Source organism: Rhinolophus hipposideros (genome assembly GCF_964194185.1).
Source record: "Rhinolophus hipposideros genome assembly, chromosome: 20".
Classification (NCBI taxonomy): domain Eukaryota; kingdom Metazoa; phylum Chordata; class Mammalia; order Chiroptera; family Rhinolophidae; genus Rhinolophus; species Rhinolophus hipposideros.
The window spans coordinates 35,349,165-35,364,771 of record NC_138066.1 but is presented as its reverse complement, the minus strand read 5'-3'; the positions used below and the strand labels follow the sequence as shown (position 1 = coordinate 35,364,771).

The 15,607-nt window shown below is 54.5% G+C and overlaps 1 protein-coding gene across 1 annotated transcript; it reads right to left on the bottom strand.

Moving 5' to 3' along the window:
• Positions 1-1,106: 1,106 nt before the first annotated feature.
• Positions 1,107-13,088, bottom strand: IGFBP4 (insulin like growth factor binding protein 4). Its single transcript, XM_081027265.1, has 4 exons — positions 12,157-13,088; positions 5,154-5,311; positions 4,259-4,393; positions 1,107-2,307 (listed from the first exon to the last, which is right to left on the bottom strand). Exons 1-4 carry the CDS (start codon positions 12,503-12,505, stop codon positions 2,173-2,175), a joined length of 777 nt encoding a protein of 258 aa, XP_080883391.1. The 5' UTR covers positions 12,506-13,088; the 3' UTR covers positions 1,107-2,172.
• Positions 13,089-15,607: the final 2,519 nt, after the last annotated feature.

The window sequence follows — 15,607 nt, the reverse complement described above, 5'->3', positions numbered from 1 at the left end:
GCAAGGCTAGAGCATGGGGAAGACAGCCTGGAGACAAAGGGGATTTAAAGAAATACGTTTCCTGTATTTGGCTTAGGGACCTAAACCTGAGTCAGCAGTCTCCCCCCACTTACCTGGGCCTTGGCCCCAGAAGGAGGGACAGGGCTCTGTGAAGAGTGGCCTGAGAGAGCAAGGTTGGCGTCACTTGGTTCTTTATTGCCTGCTGCTGGCAGCAGCCTGTGGTGCCACAGGGAGACCAGGTGGCTGCGGGTACCACCACCAGGTCAGAGCTGGAGAGCTGAGTGAGGGTGGCACAGTGCAGGGGCCAGCACAGCAGGGGCCAGTGGGATGCAGGGCCCTGGGGCTGCCTCTGGAACTGGGGAGGAGCTAGGAACCCAGGAGACTGCCAGACAGGAGGGCGCTCCCCCAGAGTGCAGCTGCTGGGGGGGGGGGCACAGCACCTCCAGGCTGCCCGTGACCTCCCAGAAAGGGGCCTCCACCCAAGAAATCAGTGCCTGGTACAGAGATAGGGGTGGGGGAGGGACACTGGGAAAGGACCAGGAATCCAGTCGTACCACGTGGTCACATATTATGGGGTTGACACCAAAAGCTCACAGCCTGGTGTGCCCAGGACAGCAAGATCAAAAATGACCCCTCAGAGTCAAATCACAGCACAACCCCCAGTCAGGAATCCAGGCAAGCGGAGCTGTGGAATGTGGTCGAAAATTTGCCCCCTTTTCTCAACTTCAGGGCAGTGCCTCCCCTCACTCGATTAATAAATCAAATCCAGATGCATACCCAATCTGCCTGATGCCCTGGGAAAGGCGCCAGCGTCACACACCAGCTCCCAGATATGGTCCTGGCCCCGGCAGGGCTATCCTGGCTCCCTTCAGAAGCCAGTTTTTCCCCACCAGGAGTCGGAACACAGACAGACAGCACAGACTTTTGGGACAGGGAGTCTCCCTAGGAAGAGACCAGGGAGAGGAGAGTGATTGGCTGACCCTTCACCACCGTTTTACCACATAGGACAGGCCTCCCCACCCCTTGGTACATCCCTGTCTCTAATTGTAAATAAAACAACCAAACACAGTTATCTAGGATTTTTCGTTTTGTTCTGTTTTGTTAAAAAAAAAAAAAAAAAAAAAAAGACAAGACAAGACAAGACATCATGGCCAACTGATAGGTCCCTAAGTCTCCTCCCATCCAGTCAAGCCAGAAAATGCCCAGGGGGTAGGGAAGTGTAGGGGAGGGAGGTGTGGGGAAGGAGGTGTAGGGAGGGAGGCAGAGCCACAGGCTGTAAGCCACTGAAGGATGGAGTCATCCTGGTGATGTCATGGCTCTGACCACAGATGGAAGGAAGTCCCTCGGCCCCCAGCACGCCGGTCCTTTTCTCCATCAGGCACATGCAGTCCGCTCACGCATTCTTTCCTCCGACCCTGACCACTCTGAGATGCACCGCACAGCCCCAGCCCTCTGTCCTACAGGCCTTCCTCTGACCCTCTCCCATCCCCCATCGCAGGGTCTCAGGTGTCAGGCAACCAAGTAGATGGCACTACACACCACCCAAAGGCAGGCTTATCTCTGCAGCTCCTTGCCCCTGCAGGGACCTGGGGAGGAAGAGGGGGGAGCTTGGCGGGCCTTAGCTTTGACCACTGAACCATCTGCTTCCCCACACCCTCCCGGTGGCCTCCACTTTCTGACTAGATTGAGGAGAGGGACAGTGGTGACGGTCCATGTTTACGGGAGGCCATTCCTCTAATTATGGGAATGAGACTTCTCCCACAGACTTGTAGGAGGTGGCTCCACATGTTCAAATCAGAGGAAATCAGAATACGAGCCCCTAGTGCTGAAAACTAGAGCTGGCAGGTAGTATGTGGTCAATCAATGTTTTCAGATGGCTGAATGAATGAATGAATCCAGGATCAATCTGGAAATACACTAGGGCTCCCCGTTGCTATTCTCGGACCTCTCGGGCTATCTAAGCCCAAAGAGGACACCCCTAGGCTCCGGCTCACCCCAAGGGCACACCCATGCTCATAAACACACACATACACACACACACACACAAACACCCGAGGGAAACTTCTGGGCCAGAGGCAGAGCTAGGACTCAGACGCAGGCCCCAGGTCAGCTCTGCAGCCTCCAGGGGAAGGGGTAGCAGGGGGCACTGAGCCCCCTGCCGACTGGTAGGGCTCACTCTCGGAAGCTGTCAGCCAACTGGTGGCAGTCCAGCTCCCCCTTCGGCTCCAGGTCCCCCGGAAGCTTCACTCCTGTCTTCCGGTCCACACACCAGCACTTGCCGCGCTGCCCATCCAGGGCTGGGTGGCACTGCCAAGACAAGGGCACGAAAGGTAAGTTCCCAGGCAGCCGGCTCAATCCCACCCCAGCCCCCAAGTCAGACAGTTGCTTGAAGATAGCCCAAGGATAGAGGCTCTTTCATGAGCGCAAGTCCACTGAGCTCACTGGAGTAGAGAGAATTTGACCAAGAAGGAAAGGTCCAGAGGGTTTGAAACGGCAGCGTCTTTTAAAGAAAGATCTATAGCCTACCTGGAGGGGAGGAGACTGGAGCCATAGGATTTAGAGGTGCGGCTGGATCGGAAAGGCTCGGGTTCAGATGTTTTGAGTGTGTTCTGACTGGGTTGGGACTTTAAGGATGGGAATAATGGCAGGAGCCCAGCTGAAGTGAAGGTGGGATCAGGGGAAGAGCTGCATCTGAACTGGAAATTCTGATGAACACATGGGTTGGGTAAAGCTTAGAGCCCGGGTCAGAAATAGAATTGAGGTAAAGATAGAGGTCAAGGTCGGAGCAACTAAAGCAGGTGGGCTACAGTCTGGGTTGGGGTTAGAGTGGGGAAAGAGGGAGGGCAGGGGGCAAAAGTGTATTTCAGAGTTGAGATTAGAGTTGGAGTGAAGGTTGTCTCAAGGGTCAGAATTGGTCTGGGGATAAAGGGTCAAGTGTGAGAACTTTCAGTGGGATAAAACTTGGGGGAAGAAAACCCATAGAATTGTTCAACACAAAGTGTGAACCCTAGTGGAAAGGGTGGACTTTAGTTAATAATAACGTGCCATTATTAGTTCCTTTGTTGTAACAAATATACCACACGAATGCAAGATGTCAATAGGGAAAACTGGGGGTGCGGGAGTAGATAGGAACCCTGTTCCTCCTGCTCAACTTCTCTGTAAACCAAAAACTGCTCTCTAATAAATGAAGTCTATTAATTTTTTTTTTAATTAGGGAAAAAAGCTTTTAAAATTTGGGGGGAAAAGTTTTTTAAAAATTGGGACAAAAATAAAATTTAGGATCAAGGTTGGAGATAGGTTTGGCATTGGTTTTGGGGGGCCCTCCCTGGTCTTCCACCCATCACATGCCACCCATAACCTCCGCGTGCCATTCTGGATGTGCACACTCAGGAGCAGCCTTTCTCCTCCTAGCTGGGCCTCTGCTGGCTGAGTGGCAACCCACTTTCTGGATTTGTCTATAGAGCATGAAGTGTAAGAATGTGTGTGACTACACCCCAAAGAACTGGAGAAGGAGACCCAGGCCAAGGCTCCCCAGGCACCCCAGTGCCCTACCAAGATATGCCACCCTGCCAAGTGGGTCCAACTCTGACTGGCCAGAGATGGGGCTGGAGCAGGCCAACCTTCCTGAACACCCCAGCTTCCTAGAGGCTTGTGGGAGGAACTCATGATTCCAAGGGTGTGAGGGAACTTAGAGGTTCCCTACATTCATGTCTTCTCTCTTGCTCCTATCTCCAGCTGGCAGATCTCACTTCACCTCCATCCTGGCTGTACCCCAGGTGGTTTGGCTGCTCAGCTTGGGGGAAGGGGCAGCCTGAGTTTTCTCCTTAACCCCTCTGGACTTAGCCTCTCCATTCCCAGGGGAGATCTCAGACACTGCACGACAAAGGAGAATGAATCATAAGAAGGGAGTAGGGGGACTGAGAGAATGCTGGGAGGCAGAGGTTGGCCGGAATATTAGGTCTACATCACAGATGGTGAATCAAGAGATGATGGAAATAGCCCTGGATGGGGAGGAAAGACAGTTGGTCTGCCATTAACTCACTCTGTGGCTTTGGGCCTCAGGCTCCTCATTTCCGAAACGAAGTGAGGTGGACAAAATGAGCCGAAGTTCTAAGGCTGGGGGAGGGCCCTCGCGGTTAGGTGTGGGTGGGGGAGCCTCCCCACTCCTGGGATCTCCATGTTGGACAACGCTGTGGAGAGGCCAGCGAAGCCCCCGGAGCTGAGGCCAGGGCCCCACAGGAGGGAGATGGAGACCCACCTGCTTGGGGTGGAAGTTGCCATTGCGGTCGCAGTTGGGGATGGGAATGATGTAGAGGTCCTCGTGGGTGCGGCTCTGTGAGGCGGCCAGCCGCTCCAAGGCCCGGTGCAGCTCACTCTGGCAGGAGCCCTGCGGCTGGAGAAGAGGGGGCATGAGACTGCTCATCAGAAGGGAGACAGGGAGAAGAAGGATACATGCTGGGGGTCAGATCGTGACGGAAGGCCCTGACAGAGGGCCAAGGCCTGCAGGCCAGGCAGGGCTCAGTAAGGTCAAGGGCATGGCGTGGGGACACTGGTGGGGAGAGCAAAGGGACACTGAAGAGAGGATCTTGAGTCAAAGAACTTCTAAAAAGGAGAGGCATGAAGTGAAGGGACCTTCTGGGGGAAAGGGCTGTGGAAACACCTGTGGAGAAGAACTAGCAAGGGGTGATTTCTAAGCAGGAGAGATGGATCAAATCACATAATCAACAACTTATAAGACCCAGGCATGGATCCTTCAGAACCACGCATCAGAAAGGACATTTACTAGAACCAAGGCCCCTGCTATGGACAGCATTAACCCTTTAGATACTGAGGCCTGGGGTGGACAATCCAAGAGAAGGGCCATGAAACACCAGGAGGCTTGGAGCAACCACTATTTACCAACCAGTACAGAAGTATTTCAGTATTTAACAATCACTTCAGCAATCCCAATGTATAGAACTGCTGAGCAGGAATGGAATGTCAAGGAAAGGAATGAGGACTCTCTGGGTCTGGGTGGCACATACTAGGTACATCTTGCACAACGAATGTTTACTGAACGAATCTAGTGGTGATGGTGGTGCTGGTGGTGCTGGTGGTGCTGGTGGTGCTGTGTGTGCCTGGGCCCATGGGCATCTGAGGTCAGAGCTCCTCACCATAGGCCGAGTTTCCTCTCGGGGCACCCCGATGACTTTCATCTTGCCTCCACTGATGCTCCGATCTCGAATTTTGGCGAAGTGCTTCTGCAGGCACCTGCGGTCATGGGCGCTGCAAGGGCTGAAGCTGTTGTTGGGGTGATCACCCTCATCTTTGTCTGCAGTCAGGCCAAAATGGGGAGAGGTAAGCACCGGGAAAGGACAGGGCAGCAGAGCAATCCAGCCTCCCACCTGTTTTCTTCTTCTTGGGGATTCTCCAGTCTAGCACTGGGGAAGAACAGGGGGCGCGGGGGTGGGAAGAAGTGAAAGCAGCACCCGATCTCCTTCCCACTCCCCTGGATCTCCTCAGGCGAATAGGCCTCTTGAAGTCCTTGACTTGTTCCTCACCCCACCCAGTCCGGCCCTCAGATGAGTCACCAGCTACAGCTGCCCAGACAGCAGAAGGATCCCCTGGGCCCTGCAGGGAGGTCTGAGGCAGGCAGGGGGGCCCCCTGCTGGATCTTGTCTCCCTCCAGGCAGCTCCTTTTACCATCCCCCTCTCCGTCTGCTCTGTCTTCCTGTCTCCTTTCCTGCTCTTTTCAGTGTTTGGCTGTGCCAACCAGGGAACCCCAGAGCTGTCAGCTTTGCTGTCCCTCTTCCAAATGGCCAAAATCAAAGTTTACAGGGGTGATGAGAAATCTGGCCCCAAAAGGCTCTCCCCATTGGCTGGATGGAAGAGAAGTGGGAATGGGTGTGTATGCCTGCATGTGAAAGTGTGTGTGTGTGTGTGTGTGTGTGTGTGTGTGTGTGTGCGCGCGAGCGCACACGCACTCGCGTGTATGCATGTACACACATGCACGCTTGTATAAAGTTCTGTGTGGCCCCAAGACCAGCAGAATAATCTCCACATCCCTTCAGTCCCCCACCCTTAGACATCAGACCCCCTCGAAAGTCCATGTCTGTTGCTCAGAGCCAGGGCACCAGGGATCTGGAGATGGGGGTGGTGAGGCTGGACCAACTCTCCCCCCCCCCCCAGATCTCCTGAAGACTCTGTCTGAACTCAAAAAACAACCCAATCCAGAAGTCCCAGAACTGTAACTGCTGCTCCTCCCTCCAGGCAGCCAAAACCGGAATACAAGGCTGAGCTGGAGAAAGAGGTTGCAAGATCTCTCCGCCATCAGAGCCACCTCTGAAATGCTCAGGCTTGGCAGCTCGCTGCCGGCTTGAGTGCAAAGCCCCTGCCAGCATTCCAGATGTTGGCAGCCAGACAGAAGGTTACATCTGGTTTGCGTCAGGATTTTTTTTCCTGAGGAGTTAGCAGGTTCCTCCATGCATGGCAGCGGTCCCAGAGCTGCCTCTGGGTCAAATGGTATTTTTCCGCCTAGCCAAAGTGAGTTGGGGGTTAGTTCTCTTTTTATTCTCCTATTTCTGGGGGTGTAGGGGGAAGCATGTGGATAAAGGAAAACCAGGCAAGGAAAACTTGAGACCCTCAGAAAGTCTTTGTCAACATTCCACACCAAAGGTTATTTATAAAATTGAGTCACCAAGGATGGGAAGAAGGCTTTGTCACGAGTGGAGGGCTGGCTTACAAAGAGGAATCAAAGGAAAGGAATAAATGGAGCAGATAGATATACTCCAACCTTCCGCATACTTAACATCCCAAGGACAGTCCAGAAGGCATGTCATCAGATAACCCAGAGATGACATCAAGTTCCTGAAGGTCAACCAAGGAGAAGGCAGTATAGCCAGACCTCCCAGCTGATGGGGCTGGCAAAAGAAGGGTCAAATATATTTTAGAAGACCAGGATTGTACGAAAGGAACCATAAGATGAACCCCGAGCCCTCGGTCAGGAACCAGAAAAAAGATCTGGGATCCAGGCTCTTCCCTGAAGAGCCTCCCAAGAAGACTTTTGGCTAGAAAGGCCCAAGCTGGCCAGTGACCTCCCTTCCACGTCCACTTTGCACAGAGTCATGAGACTTGTGGGGGTCAAAGGGGTGTAGGCTGGAGCTGGGGAATGGAGAGAACAAGGAAATAGAAGACCTCCAAGAATTAGAGCCAAATCGTGGCTCGACAGAGGCTGAGCTGAGATGTCAGCAAAGGCACCACACGTTACTTGGGAAAGGCTGGACGGGATCACAGCGACTCATTTGCCACAGCCCACAACACCAACTAGAGAGGGGCCGTTCAACCCTGGAAAGGTCTTGCTGTCTTTCCTTTGAGCTTGCTTTCTTTTTGTCACCGTAAAGGAAAGCACCACTTTGCATAGTGCCACCTATTCCTCTTGGTAAATGGGCAGAATGTTCTTAGGTTCCAAGAGTAAGAAAGAGTTTTCCAATGAATGGGGCTGCCTCCAGCAGTAGAGAGCCCCGTGCCCTGGAGGGGTGGAGTGTCTGAGTAGTTGAGGACTCAAGAATCTAGAGAGATCTGAAGTAGAAGTTCAACTGTAATGGGGCTTTCTAATGTTGAACTTCTATGCATTGAAGTTCACAAATGACTAATGCTCCTGGTATCATTAATGGATATTTGGGATGTTTATCCCTTAACTTAGGAGGTACTGGGTCTGCTCACTGAAACCTGGGACTACATGGAGCCTGGAAGCAGAGCTTATGTTCCTGGGTTGGTAGGACCCCCGTCACATAGAGGAGGGTGGCTGGGGAAGCCGAGCAGGCAGCATGCCTGGACTCCCCTTTCTTGGTTTCCCCACCATCAAGCACACTTACGCCTGACTTGTGTGTACGCTTAAAGTAGAACACACCAAAGCAGGGAGCATAGCTCTTTACTTACTCTCCTGGGGACATCAGTACACAGAATATACCCGTATCTGACCACTCAGACACAGACAGGCCGGGACTCAAGAATCACAAACATATACAAACAATCACGTGTCTAGACACATACTCACCCACACGTTCATACCCACATGCACTCGGTACTCTGACCTGGCCCTGGGCAGAGACACAGACCTGAGGCAGAACACACGGGTCATACCCTGGCTTGTTGACTTTCCATTTAATCTGTAACTTTTCCTTGCCCAGACTTGCTTGTCCCATCCCAGGATCCACCCGCAGGCACTGGGTTTGGGAGGGTGAGGGTTGTAGCCTTGGGTCTTTGGAGAATGGTAACCTTCCCACCTGCAAAACTGGCTCAATACTTGTTACTTCCCTGCTCATGCAGGAGTTCCAGGGTCCAGTACTGCTCCCCCAGGCGGTGTTCTTTAGAAAACCTCAATCCTGGTGGGTTCTTCTCTGAGTTGGAAGGAGCCAGAATCAGACCTAGCCCCCTGAAAGTTCTGATCTCCGGGATTCCAAAAGGTGTGTTTGGGAGGTGGGGATTCCAAGGTAGGCCAGGTAGACTCCTGCAGCCTCTGCTTAGAGCTAGGCCAATGACATGCAGCCACAGAGGGAAACTTTTTTGCTCCAGCAACAGAGGAAGGGAAAGCATCCACAGAAAAAAAGAGGTTTCACAGCTTTGGCTCCACTGGCTGCAAAGTTCATGGTGAAAGCTAGAGGATCTTCTCTTTCTCACTGCCTTATTTCATCCCCATGATTTCTCCTTAACTCAAGACACCCAGAGTAAGGCTGTGAGGTGGGTGGGCCGAACCACCTAGACACGTTTCAGGCATGACCTGGAGGGTCACCCACCTGCCCTGAAAGAAAGACCTTCTCCCTCTTCCCCTGGACTCTTGCTGGAGAAGCCAAGACCACCATGCTGGTCTTGAGCTCTGGCTCAACGGGTGTCCCCCTCACTGCTGTGACATGCTGCCGGCCTCAAGAGTCAGAGAGAACGACAGCTGGACCATTCTTCCCATGTTTACAGCAGCAAAAGACACCAAAAGACACCTCTCAACTCCTCTGAGTGTCCCCCTAGTTTTCCTCACTTGTCTTACCAAAGTCCCAACATCAGAGGAGGATTTAAGCTTCAACTTAAATCTACCCAGCTTCCTCTTCACCACCATCCTCATCATCACTCCAATTTATTGAGCTCTTACTCCATGCCAGACACCCCAACCCTGTGAGGCAGGGCCTACGGTCATCCCCTTTTCACAGAGAAGGAGATGAAGTAGACTGGGGGGGGGGGGGGAAGGAGGAGAGACTTATCTCTGCAGCTCCTCTGTCTTTAAATGGAAATACTCCTGATACCCGAGGCAGCAATCATTCTGGCTTTGCCAATGCTAAAGAAAAAATGTTCAGTAGCTATGCTCCTCCTTCCCTTCTCCCCCGAGGCACAGACTTTCTGGGAAGGCCCTGTTCCCAGGACATGACTGGATTCCCAGTACTGAAGTAGGGGGGAGAGGATTTGCTGTGTTGACTAAAAATTAACCCAGCCTGCATGTTCCCTAACCCTGTCCCAGAGGGACCCAGAACACAGTTTAGGAACTCCCCAGTCCAAACGCTGATCCCACTGTCCACTCCCCCAGATTCCATGAGTCTAGGGTCAGTACACTTATGCAGAATTGTGGACCGGTGACGCACATGTCCCACCCCACCCCCACCTCTGGTGGCCTCTGAGGTGTTAATCCACAACATTTTCTGTCTTGGAAAGCTGGGACAGGAAGGTGGGGGTGGTTAGGCTGGAGATGGAAGGGGGAGACCTGCCCCTAATAGGCCCCTAATAGGCAGCTGGACCACAGCAGTTCAAGGTAGGGGGTATGTTCCTCCCCCAGTCACCTGCTGAAGTACAGCCCCAAGAGGAAAAGACAGAAAGAAGAGCCTGACCCCTCTGCCAAACAAGAGGCTTAGATCCCCAAGCCTTGGGACCTAGGAGGGACAGCGGCCTACTGACAGTGGAAGGCGAAAAGAATAGCAGGGATAGGGGCCAAACCCTGCACACCCCGTCTCACCAGAGACCCTAAGGGCTGCTGCACAACTATCGGGGGCGACTTTCACCTGGTGCCCTGTGACCCAGGCTGCGCCAGGGGCACTTCTGTGGGAGTTAAGAGGGCAGGGATACAGCTTGCCAAGTAGGTACCTAGTCTCCCCAGGCTCCTCCAGACTTCCCCTTGCCCTTTCCACATAGCTGCATGCACTGCATGGGCTGCCCGGGAGGAGCATGAGGCAAGCAAGGGGGGGGGGGTGCCTTAGAGACCTGGGCCCTGTAATCCAAAGGGGACCTAAAGTCACCTTTGGAGGCTGGTTTGCATAATATCCTCGGCACAATCAAAAACTGTTCGTGCCATGCCCGCCCAAAGTTCCTAGGAAAACAGACTTTTCTCCACCACAGGATGGGGTGTTTCTACCCAGCCAAGGAAAAATGGGTGCACAAGACCCTCTGAGGGCTCTGCTGCCCCATGTTCAAGTTGGTGAGAGAGGAGCAGGCTACCAGCCATCCTAATCTGGTGCCAGACACCCACTGGCCAATGGAGGAGGGAGATACAAAGGGAATGTGGTCCTTTTATACCCAGGGAGCCCGAAGGCCCAGCCCTCACTCCCAGCCTGGTCTGGTACCAGTACCCCTCCTATCCCACTGGCACTGGCATCTCTGCCCCCAGGATCAGCGACTTAATCCCCCAGAACCCCCCCTTCCCAGATGTGCTGGGTGCCAGGCTGGCATTTCTCCTAGAATGTTTTCTGCTGACCCATCTCTCACTGCCCAGGGGCAGGAAGGGCAGAGAGGCCCAAGGCCCAGACCCCTGGGGTCCACCTCCTTCCTGTTTTCCCTGCATCCTGCTCTCCTCTGGCTAACAAGCTGCAGAGGATTGAGGAAGTGGAGCGGTCTGGGACCCAGAGCAGGAAGCTTGGGGCCAGCGTCCCAGCATCCGGACTGCAACAATGGAAGCTTCAAGCACCAGGAAAAGAGACAGACCCAGATAGAGGCACAGGGAGAGCAAACACAGAGTCAGAGAGAGAACAAGAAATAGAGGCAGACATACAGAAAGGCAGAGAGAGGGGAGGGCGAAGGACAGGGAGGGGGGAGGGGAGAGAGAGAGAGAGAGAGATTCCAAAAGTAACAGAAAGACAAGAACAAAGAAAGAGAAACACAGAAAGAGCAAAAGAAAGAGACTGAAATGAGAGTGAGAGAAGCAGGGCAACAGAAACAGAAAAAGGGAATAAGATAGAGAATGAGAAAGCAACGGATAATGGGCAGAAGGTACAGAGGAAGACAAACTCAGAATGCTGTTAGTGAAACTAGAGGTGGAAAGATGCCGCAGCAAACAAATACGAGAAAGAAGGGAAGAGACTGAGAAAGATTATAAGGAGGAACTGAGAGGCTGTCTGAAAAATGGAAAAAGAGAAAGTGTAAGAATGAATTTCGGGCAAAGGGCCTTCTAAGCCTGTCTCCCTCTCTCTCTTCTCTGCTCCCTATCTCACACCCGTTAGATTTCTGCAGCTCTGATCTGGGAGCCAAGACTTGCTTCTTTCTGCCACCTCCACTGGCACCTGCCAAAAGGAAGGAGCGGGGTGCCTGTGTACCAGGGCAGGAGGAGATGCCCAGGCCTGGCAGAGTGGCCCCTGTCTTCCATATATCTCTCAAACAGCTAGGTGAGCTGGCCTGGGGCTTTGGGGAAGGGCAACTTTTATGCCCCCACCACCCAAACCCCTCCACCCAACCTCAATGCCAAAAGTCCAAGCCCTGGCGTCTCAGGGCTTCCCTGGGGTTTCACCTGTGGCCAGGGTGAGGGGAGGTCCCTGGATCAGGAACAGAAAGCCCCGCCACCAGCACACCACCACCGTCCCCATCCTCCAGTTATCTGGCTCACTTGGAGGCTGTGGGCTGGGCCAGGTCACTTAATTTTCCACACTTGCACCAGCAGCCAAGACGACTCTTCCCAAATAGCCATCCTTGGCAGGTCTGAGATGGAGGGATGGGACAGAATCCTCCTTGACGGTGGCAACAGGCTGCTAGGGACTCGATAGCAGTTTCTTTGGCTGAGCCTGTCCCATGCCAGTGGGGCCCTGCCACGTACCTGCCTTCTCCTCAACTCACAGGGGATTTTCGAGCGCCTTCCAGGCCAGCCCGACTGGGGAAGGGGCTTTTGGAAGGGGTGCACGGCAGGGAAGGCGTGCAAGGACGGGGGCACCTTACCAGAGGGCTGCAGGCTTTCCTGGATCGCCTCGATCTCCGCCAGCTCCATGCACACGCCTTGCCCGTGCATCAGCGTGTGCAGGGGCTTCTCCACCCCCCGGGGCGGGTAGCAGCGCAGGCCCGAGCCGCAGCGGGGGGTATACACCCCGCAGGGCATCCCCTTGCCCAGGGCGCAAGTGGCGCAACAGCCGCAGCCGGGCTCCCGCACCAGCTCCTCGCAACCCACGGGGGGGCGGCAGCGCGCCAGCTTCTCTTCCGAGCAGGGCGGGCAGTGGATGGCTTCGTCGCCCAGGCTCGGCCCGGGCCCGGCGGCCAGCAGCAGCGCGGCCACGAGGCACAGGGGCAGCATGACCGGGCGAGGACGCGGCACCGGCGCGGGGCGCGGGCGGAGAGTGCGGGCGCGCGGGCTGGCAGCAGGGGGCACACAGGGGCAGCACCCGGCGCGCCTGGAGGACCCGACGCGGAGAGCGCGTGGAGACCCGGCGGTTCCGCTGGCGCACAGGGACGAAACCAGGGAAGTTAGCAAGCAGGAGGCAAGGGAGCGAGCCTGGCTGCCGAGGCGCTGCGCCGCATCCTCGGCCGAGCCCGGGAGGCGGGCGGCGGGGGGACAGGGGGCTGAGCGGCTGCCCCGGACCGGCTCCCGCGGACTTTATACCGGCCCCTAGCCACACCCCCAGCGCCTTCCCAGAGGTGGGGGAGCGGGTGGGTTGGGGGAGGGCGAAGGGGAGAGGGAGACGCGGCCGTTAGGGGGAGGGGGCGCTGTCCTGACTCGCCGCGGCCGCTGCAACATCTGAAAGTCCTTTTCTGCCCGAGAAGGAAGCGGCGCAGTTTGGAAGCCCTGCTGGGCGCCGAGAGCGCCTCGGAACCAGAGCCCGGGAGAGGAGACAAGAGAGAGGAGACGCGAACGGGCTGGGCTGTTCTTTGACTGCCTCCCTGGACTTGGGAGGATTCTTTCTGCACCCACCGCGGCAGCCTGCAGTCGCCCTACTGTGAACAACCTCAGAGCCTGGACTCCCGGCCCCAAAGACTCAGTCTCCCCAGCCAGAGTCCTTTCCGCTCCCCTCCAGGGCTTCCGGTCTTGACCACTGGAGACCAAGTCGGGTGAAGTGGGGGAAGGGGTACAGGCACCCAACGAGGGTCTCGGAAGTGTGAAGAGAACCTACTAAGACGTTAGTAGGTTCTCTTCACACTTCCCCTTCCAATCTCCCCCAGCCCCCACTGCCTTCCAGATGGAATCACCGAATTCCCAGCCTCTTCCTCCTTCCTTCCTGGATGTTTGTTTTTGCTGCCCAGACCCCCTCCGAGGGGGATATTGGCGGGGGAGCTTGCCACTCTCAGTGTGCAAATTGTGCATTGCACAACTCCAGGGGGCGCCATTTCTTTTGCAATCATTGTAGATTTGGATAGCCGTTGTCACAGTTTTCCATCAGATGGCAATCAAGCGTTTTGAGGAACGGGTGCCTTTTTCTAATTTACACAGTGTTGCAATTTGGGGTTGACTTGGCCCTCTGTGAGATCCTGTTGGTGCCTGTACCCCCACCCTTGTCTCAATCCCGCTGATTGGGAGGGGCCTGAGGATAACATCTGGAGCAGGGAGCCATTTCCTAGGTTCTCTCTCAGGTCCTCCTAATACCCATCCTCCCCAACAAAAGCTTCTGTTCTTCTGCAACTGGTGTCAGGGTAAGGACACCTGTCCAGGCATAATCGGTGACCCACTGTGCAATTTTTTGAGCTTGGCCTAGAAAACTGCAGGGCAGCCAAGCGGAAGCACAGATCAGAGACCCTCTCTCTGCTTCCTCTCCCAGGGCAGGGGTCTTCCAGTCTCACAGGGATTAGGCCATCATCTCCTCCTTTTGGCAAGTGCAGGCTATCCTGGTGATAGGAGGAAGAGAGGAGCTGGAAGCCCGGACCTGCAGGGACAGAACCAAAAGTTGCAAGCTGAGGGCACCTACTGGCAACCATCAAGACTGCAGAAGGGCCGGAGAGTCATGGCCAGAGACAATATTCTCTCCGTATCTCACAGACGAACCAGGGTCTCTTCTGCCCCATGTACCTAAGAGAAGGGCAAACAGAGCCAGTTTTCTCAAGTCCCTGGGGCAAACCCAGCCTGTCCTTGATTCAGAAAACTGCCCCAAGCCCTCTCTTCCTCCTTCATCATACTGGACCCAGTTCTGCCACCAACGTACTGTGTGACCTTGGACCCCACCCCTTGGTGCTTGAATGTCCCTAACTGTGAAATGGAGGTAGGCCTTCTCCCTCTATCCTACCTCTAAAGCTCTTGTGAGAATAAAATGGGTCCCAGAAGGATGGTTCTGATCCCTATGCCAGATTTGTCTCCTAGACAGCAAACCTGGGAGGGATAAAGGATGTGGAGGGAGGCGTGCAGGAGAGGCTGGACTGAAGCCAAGAGAAGAGCCTCGCAATAACGCACGAGTGTAAGTGAGCGTGGGAAATCTGGAAAGGTTTCCAGGTGAGTCAGATGCTCACACCTGTACCCCAGCACTGCCCCAATCCATTCTCTGGTGTCCCCACTCCCCTCCATCACTGTCTGGGATGAGTCCAAGGAGGAGGACCGTGGACATGAGGAGGCCTTCCAAGCACCTCCGCACCATTCATGCAGCACATATTCACTGAGCACCTATTGTGCGCAGGCTTTGTGCTACACACAGAGGATACAGAGATGGCCAAGACCACTCTCTGCTCTCCAGGCGCTCACTGCCTAGTGAGGGGAGACAGGCATATAAAGTAAGTCTCAGAAGTGTGCCCTGGGGGTGTTTACATGGGGCACAGTGGGGACCCAGAGGCACAAGCAGTCAGTTCTACACCCACAGCACGGAAAGACTTCCTGGAGGAGGTGAACCTTGCGCCAATGTTACACGGTCTCCCATGTTAGTTAGCATCAGGCTGACCTGGATTCCAATCCCGGCTTTGCCACTGGACTCACTGGACTCTCCGAGCTTCACAGTCCTTACCTGGACAATGGGACTTTGTGGTTAGAAAGAGAAAAGGGTGGGAGGGAGAGAGGGAAGAGTAGACTGTGCAAAGCGCGTGTGTTTGTTTCCTCCTAATTCCTCCTAAACACTCTAGTTTCTCCATATGGCTGGAGACCCGCTGATTGCAGCACCAGTCTCCCGCACTGGGCTGGCAGCTCCTGGAGGACTGGGTGTAGTTTAGGACTGGGAGACGCTGTCTACAAAGGGCATGGGATTTGGAGTCAGAGGGCCTGGGTTCACGTTGTATGTGCTGGACATGGTTCTAAGTGCTTCACTCATATGCACTTCACAACACCCTATGATGTAGGTGCTATCATTATTAGCATTATTATTAGTTTCAGGTGTACAAAACAATATAATGATTAGACATTTCACCCCTCACAAAGTGATAACCGCAACAAGTCTACTACCCATCTGACACCGTACATAGCTATTATAATACTACTGACTATAATCCC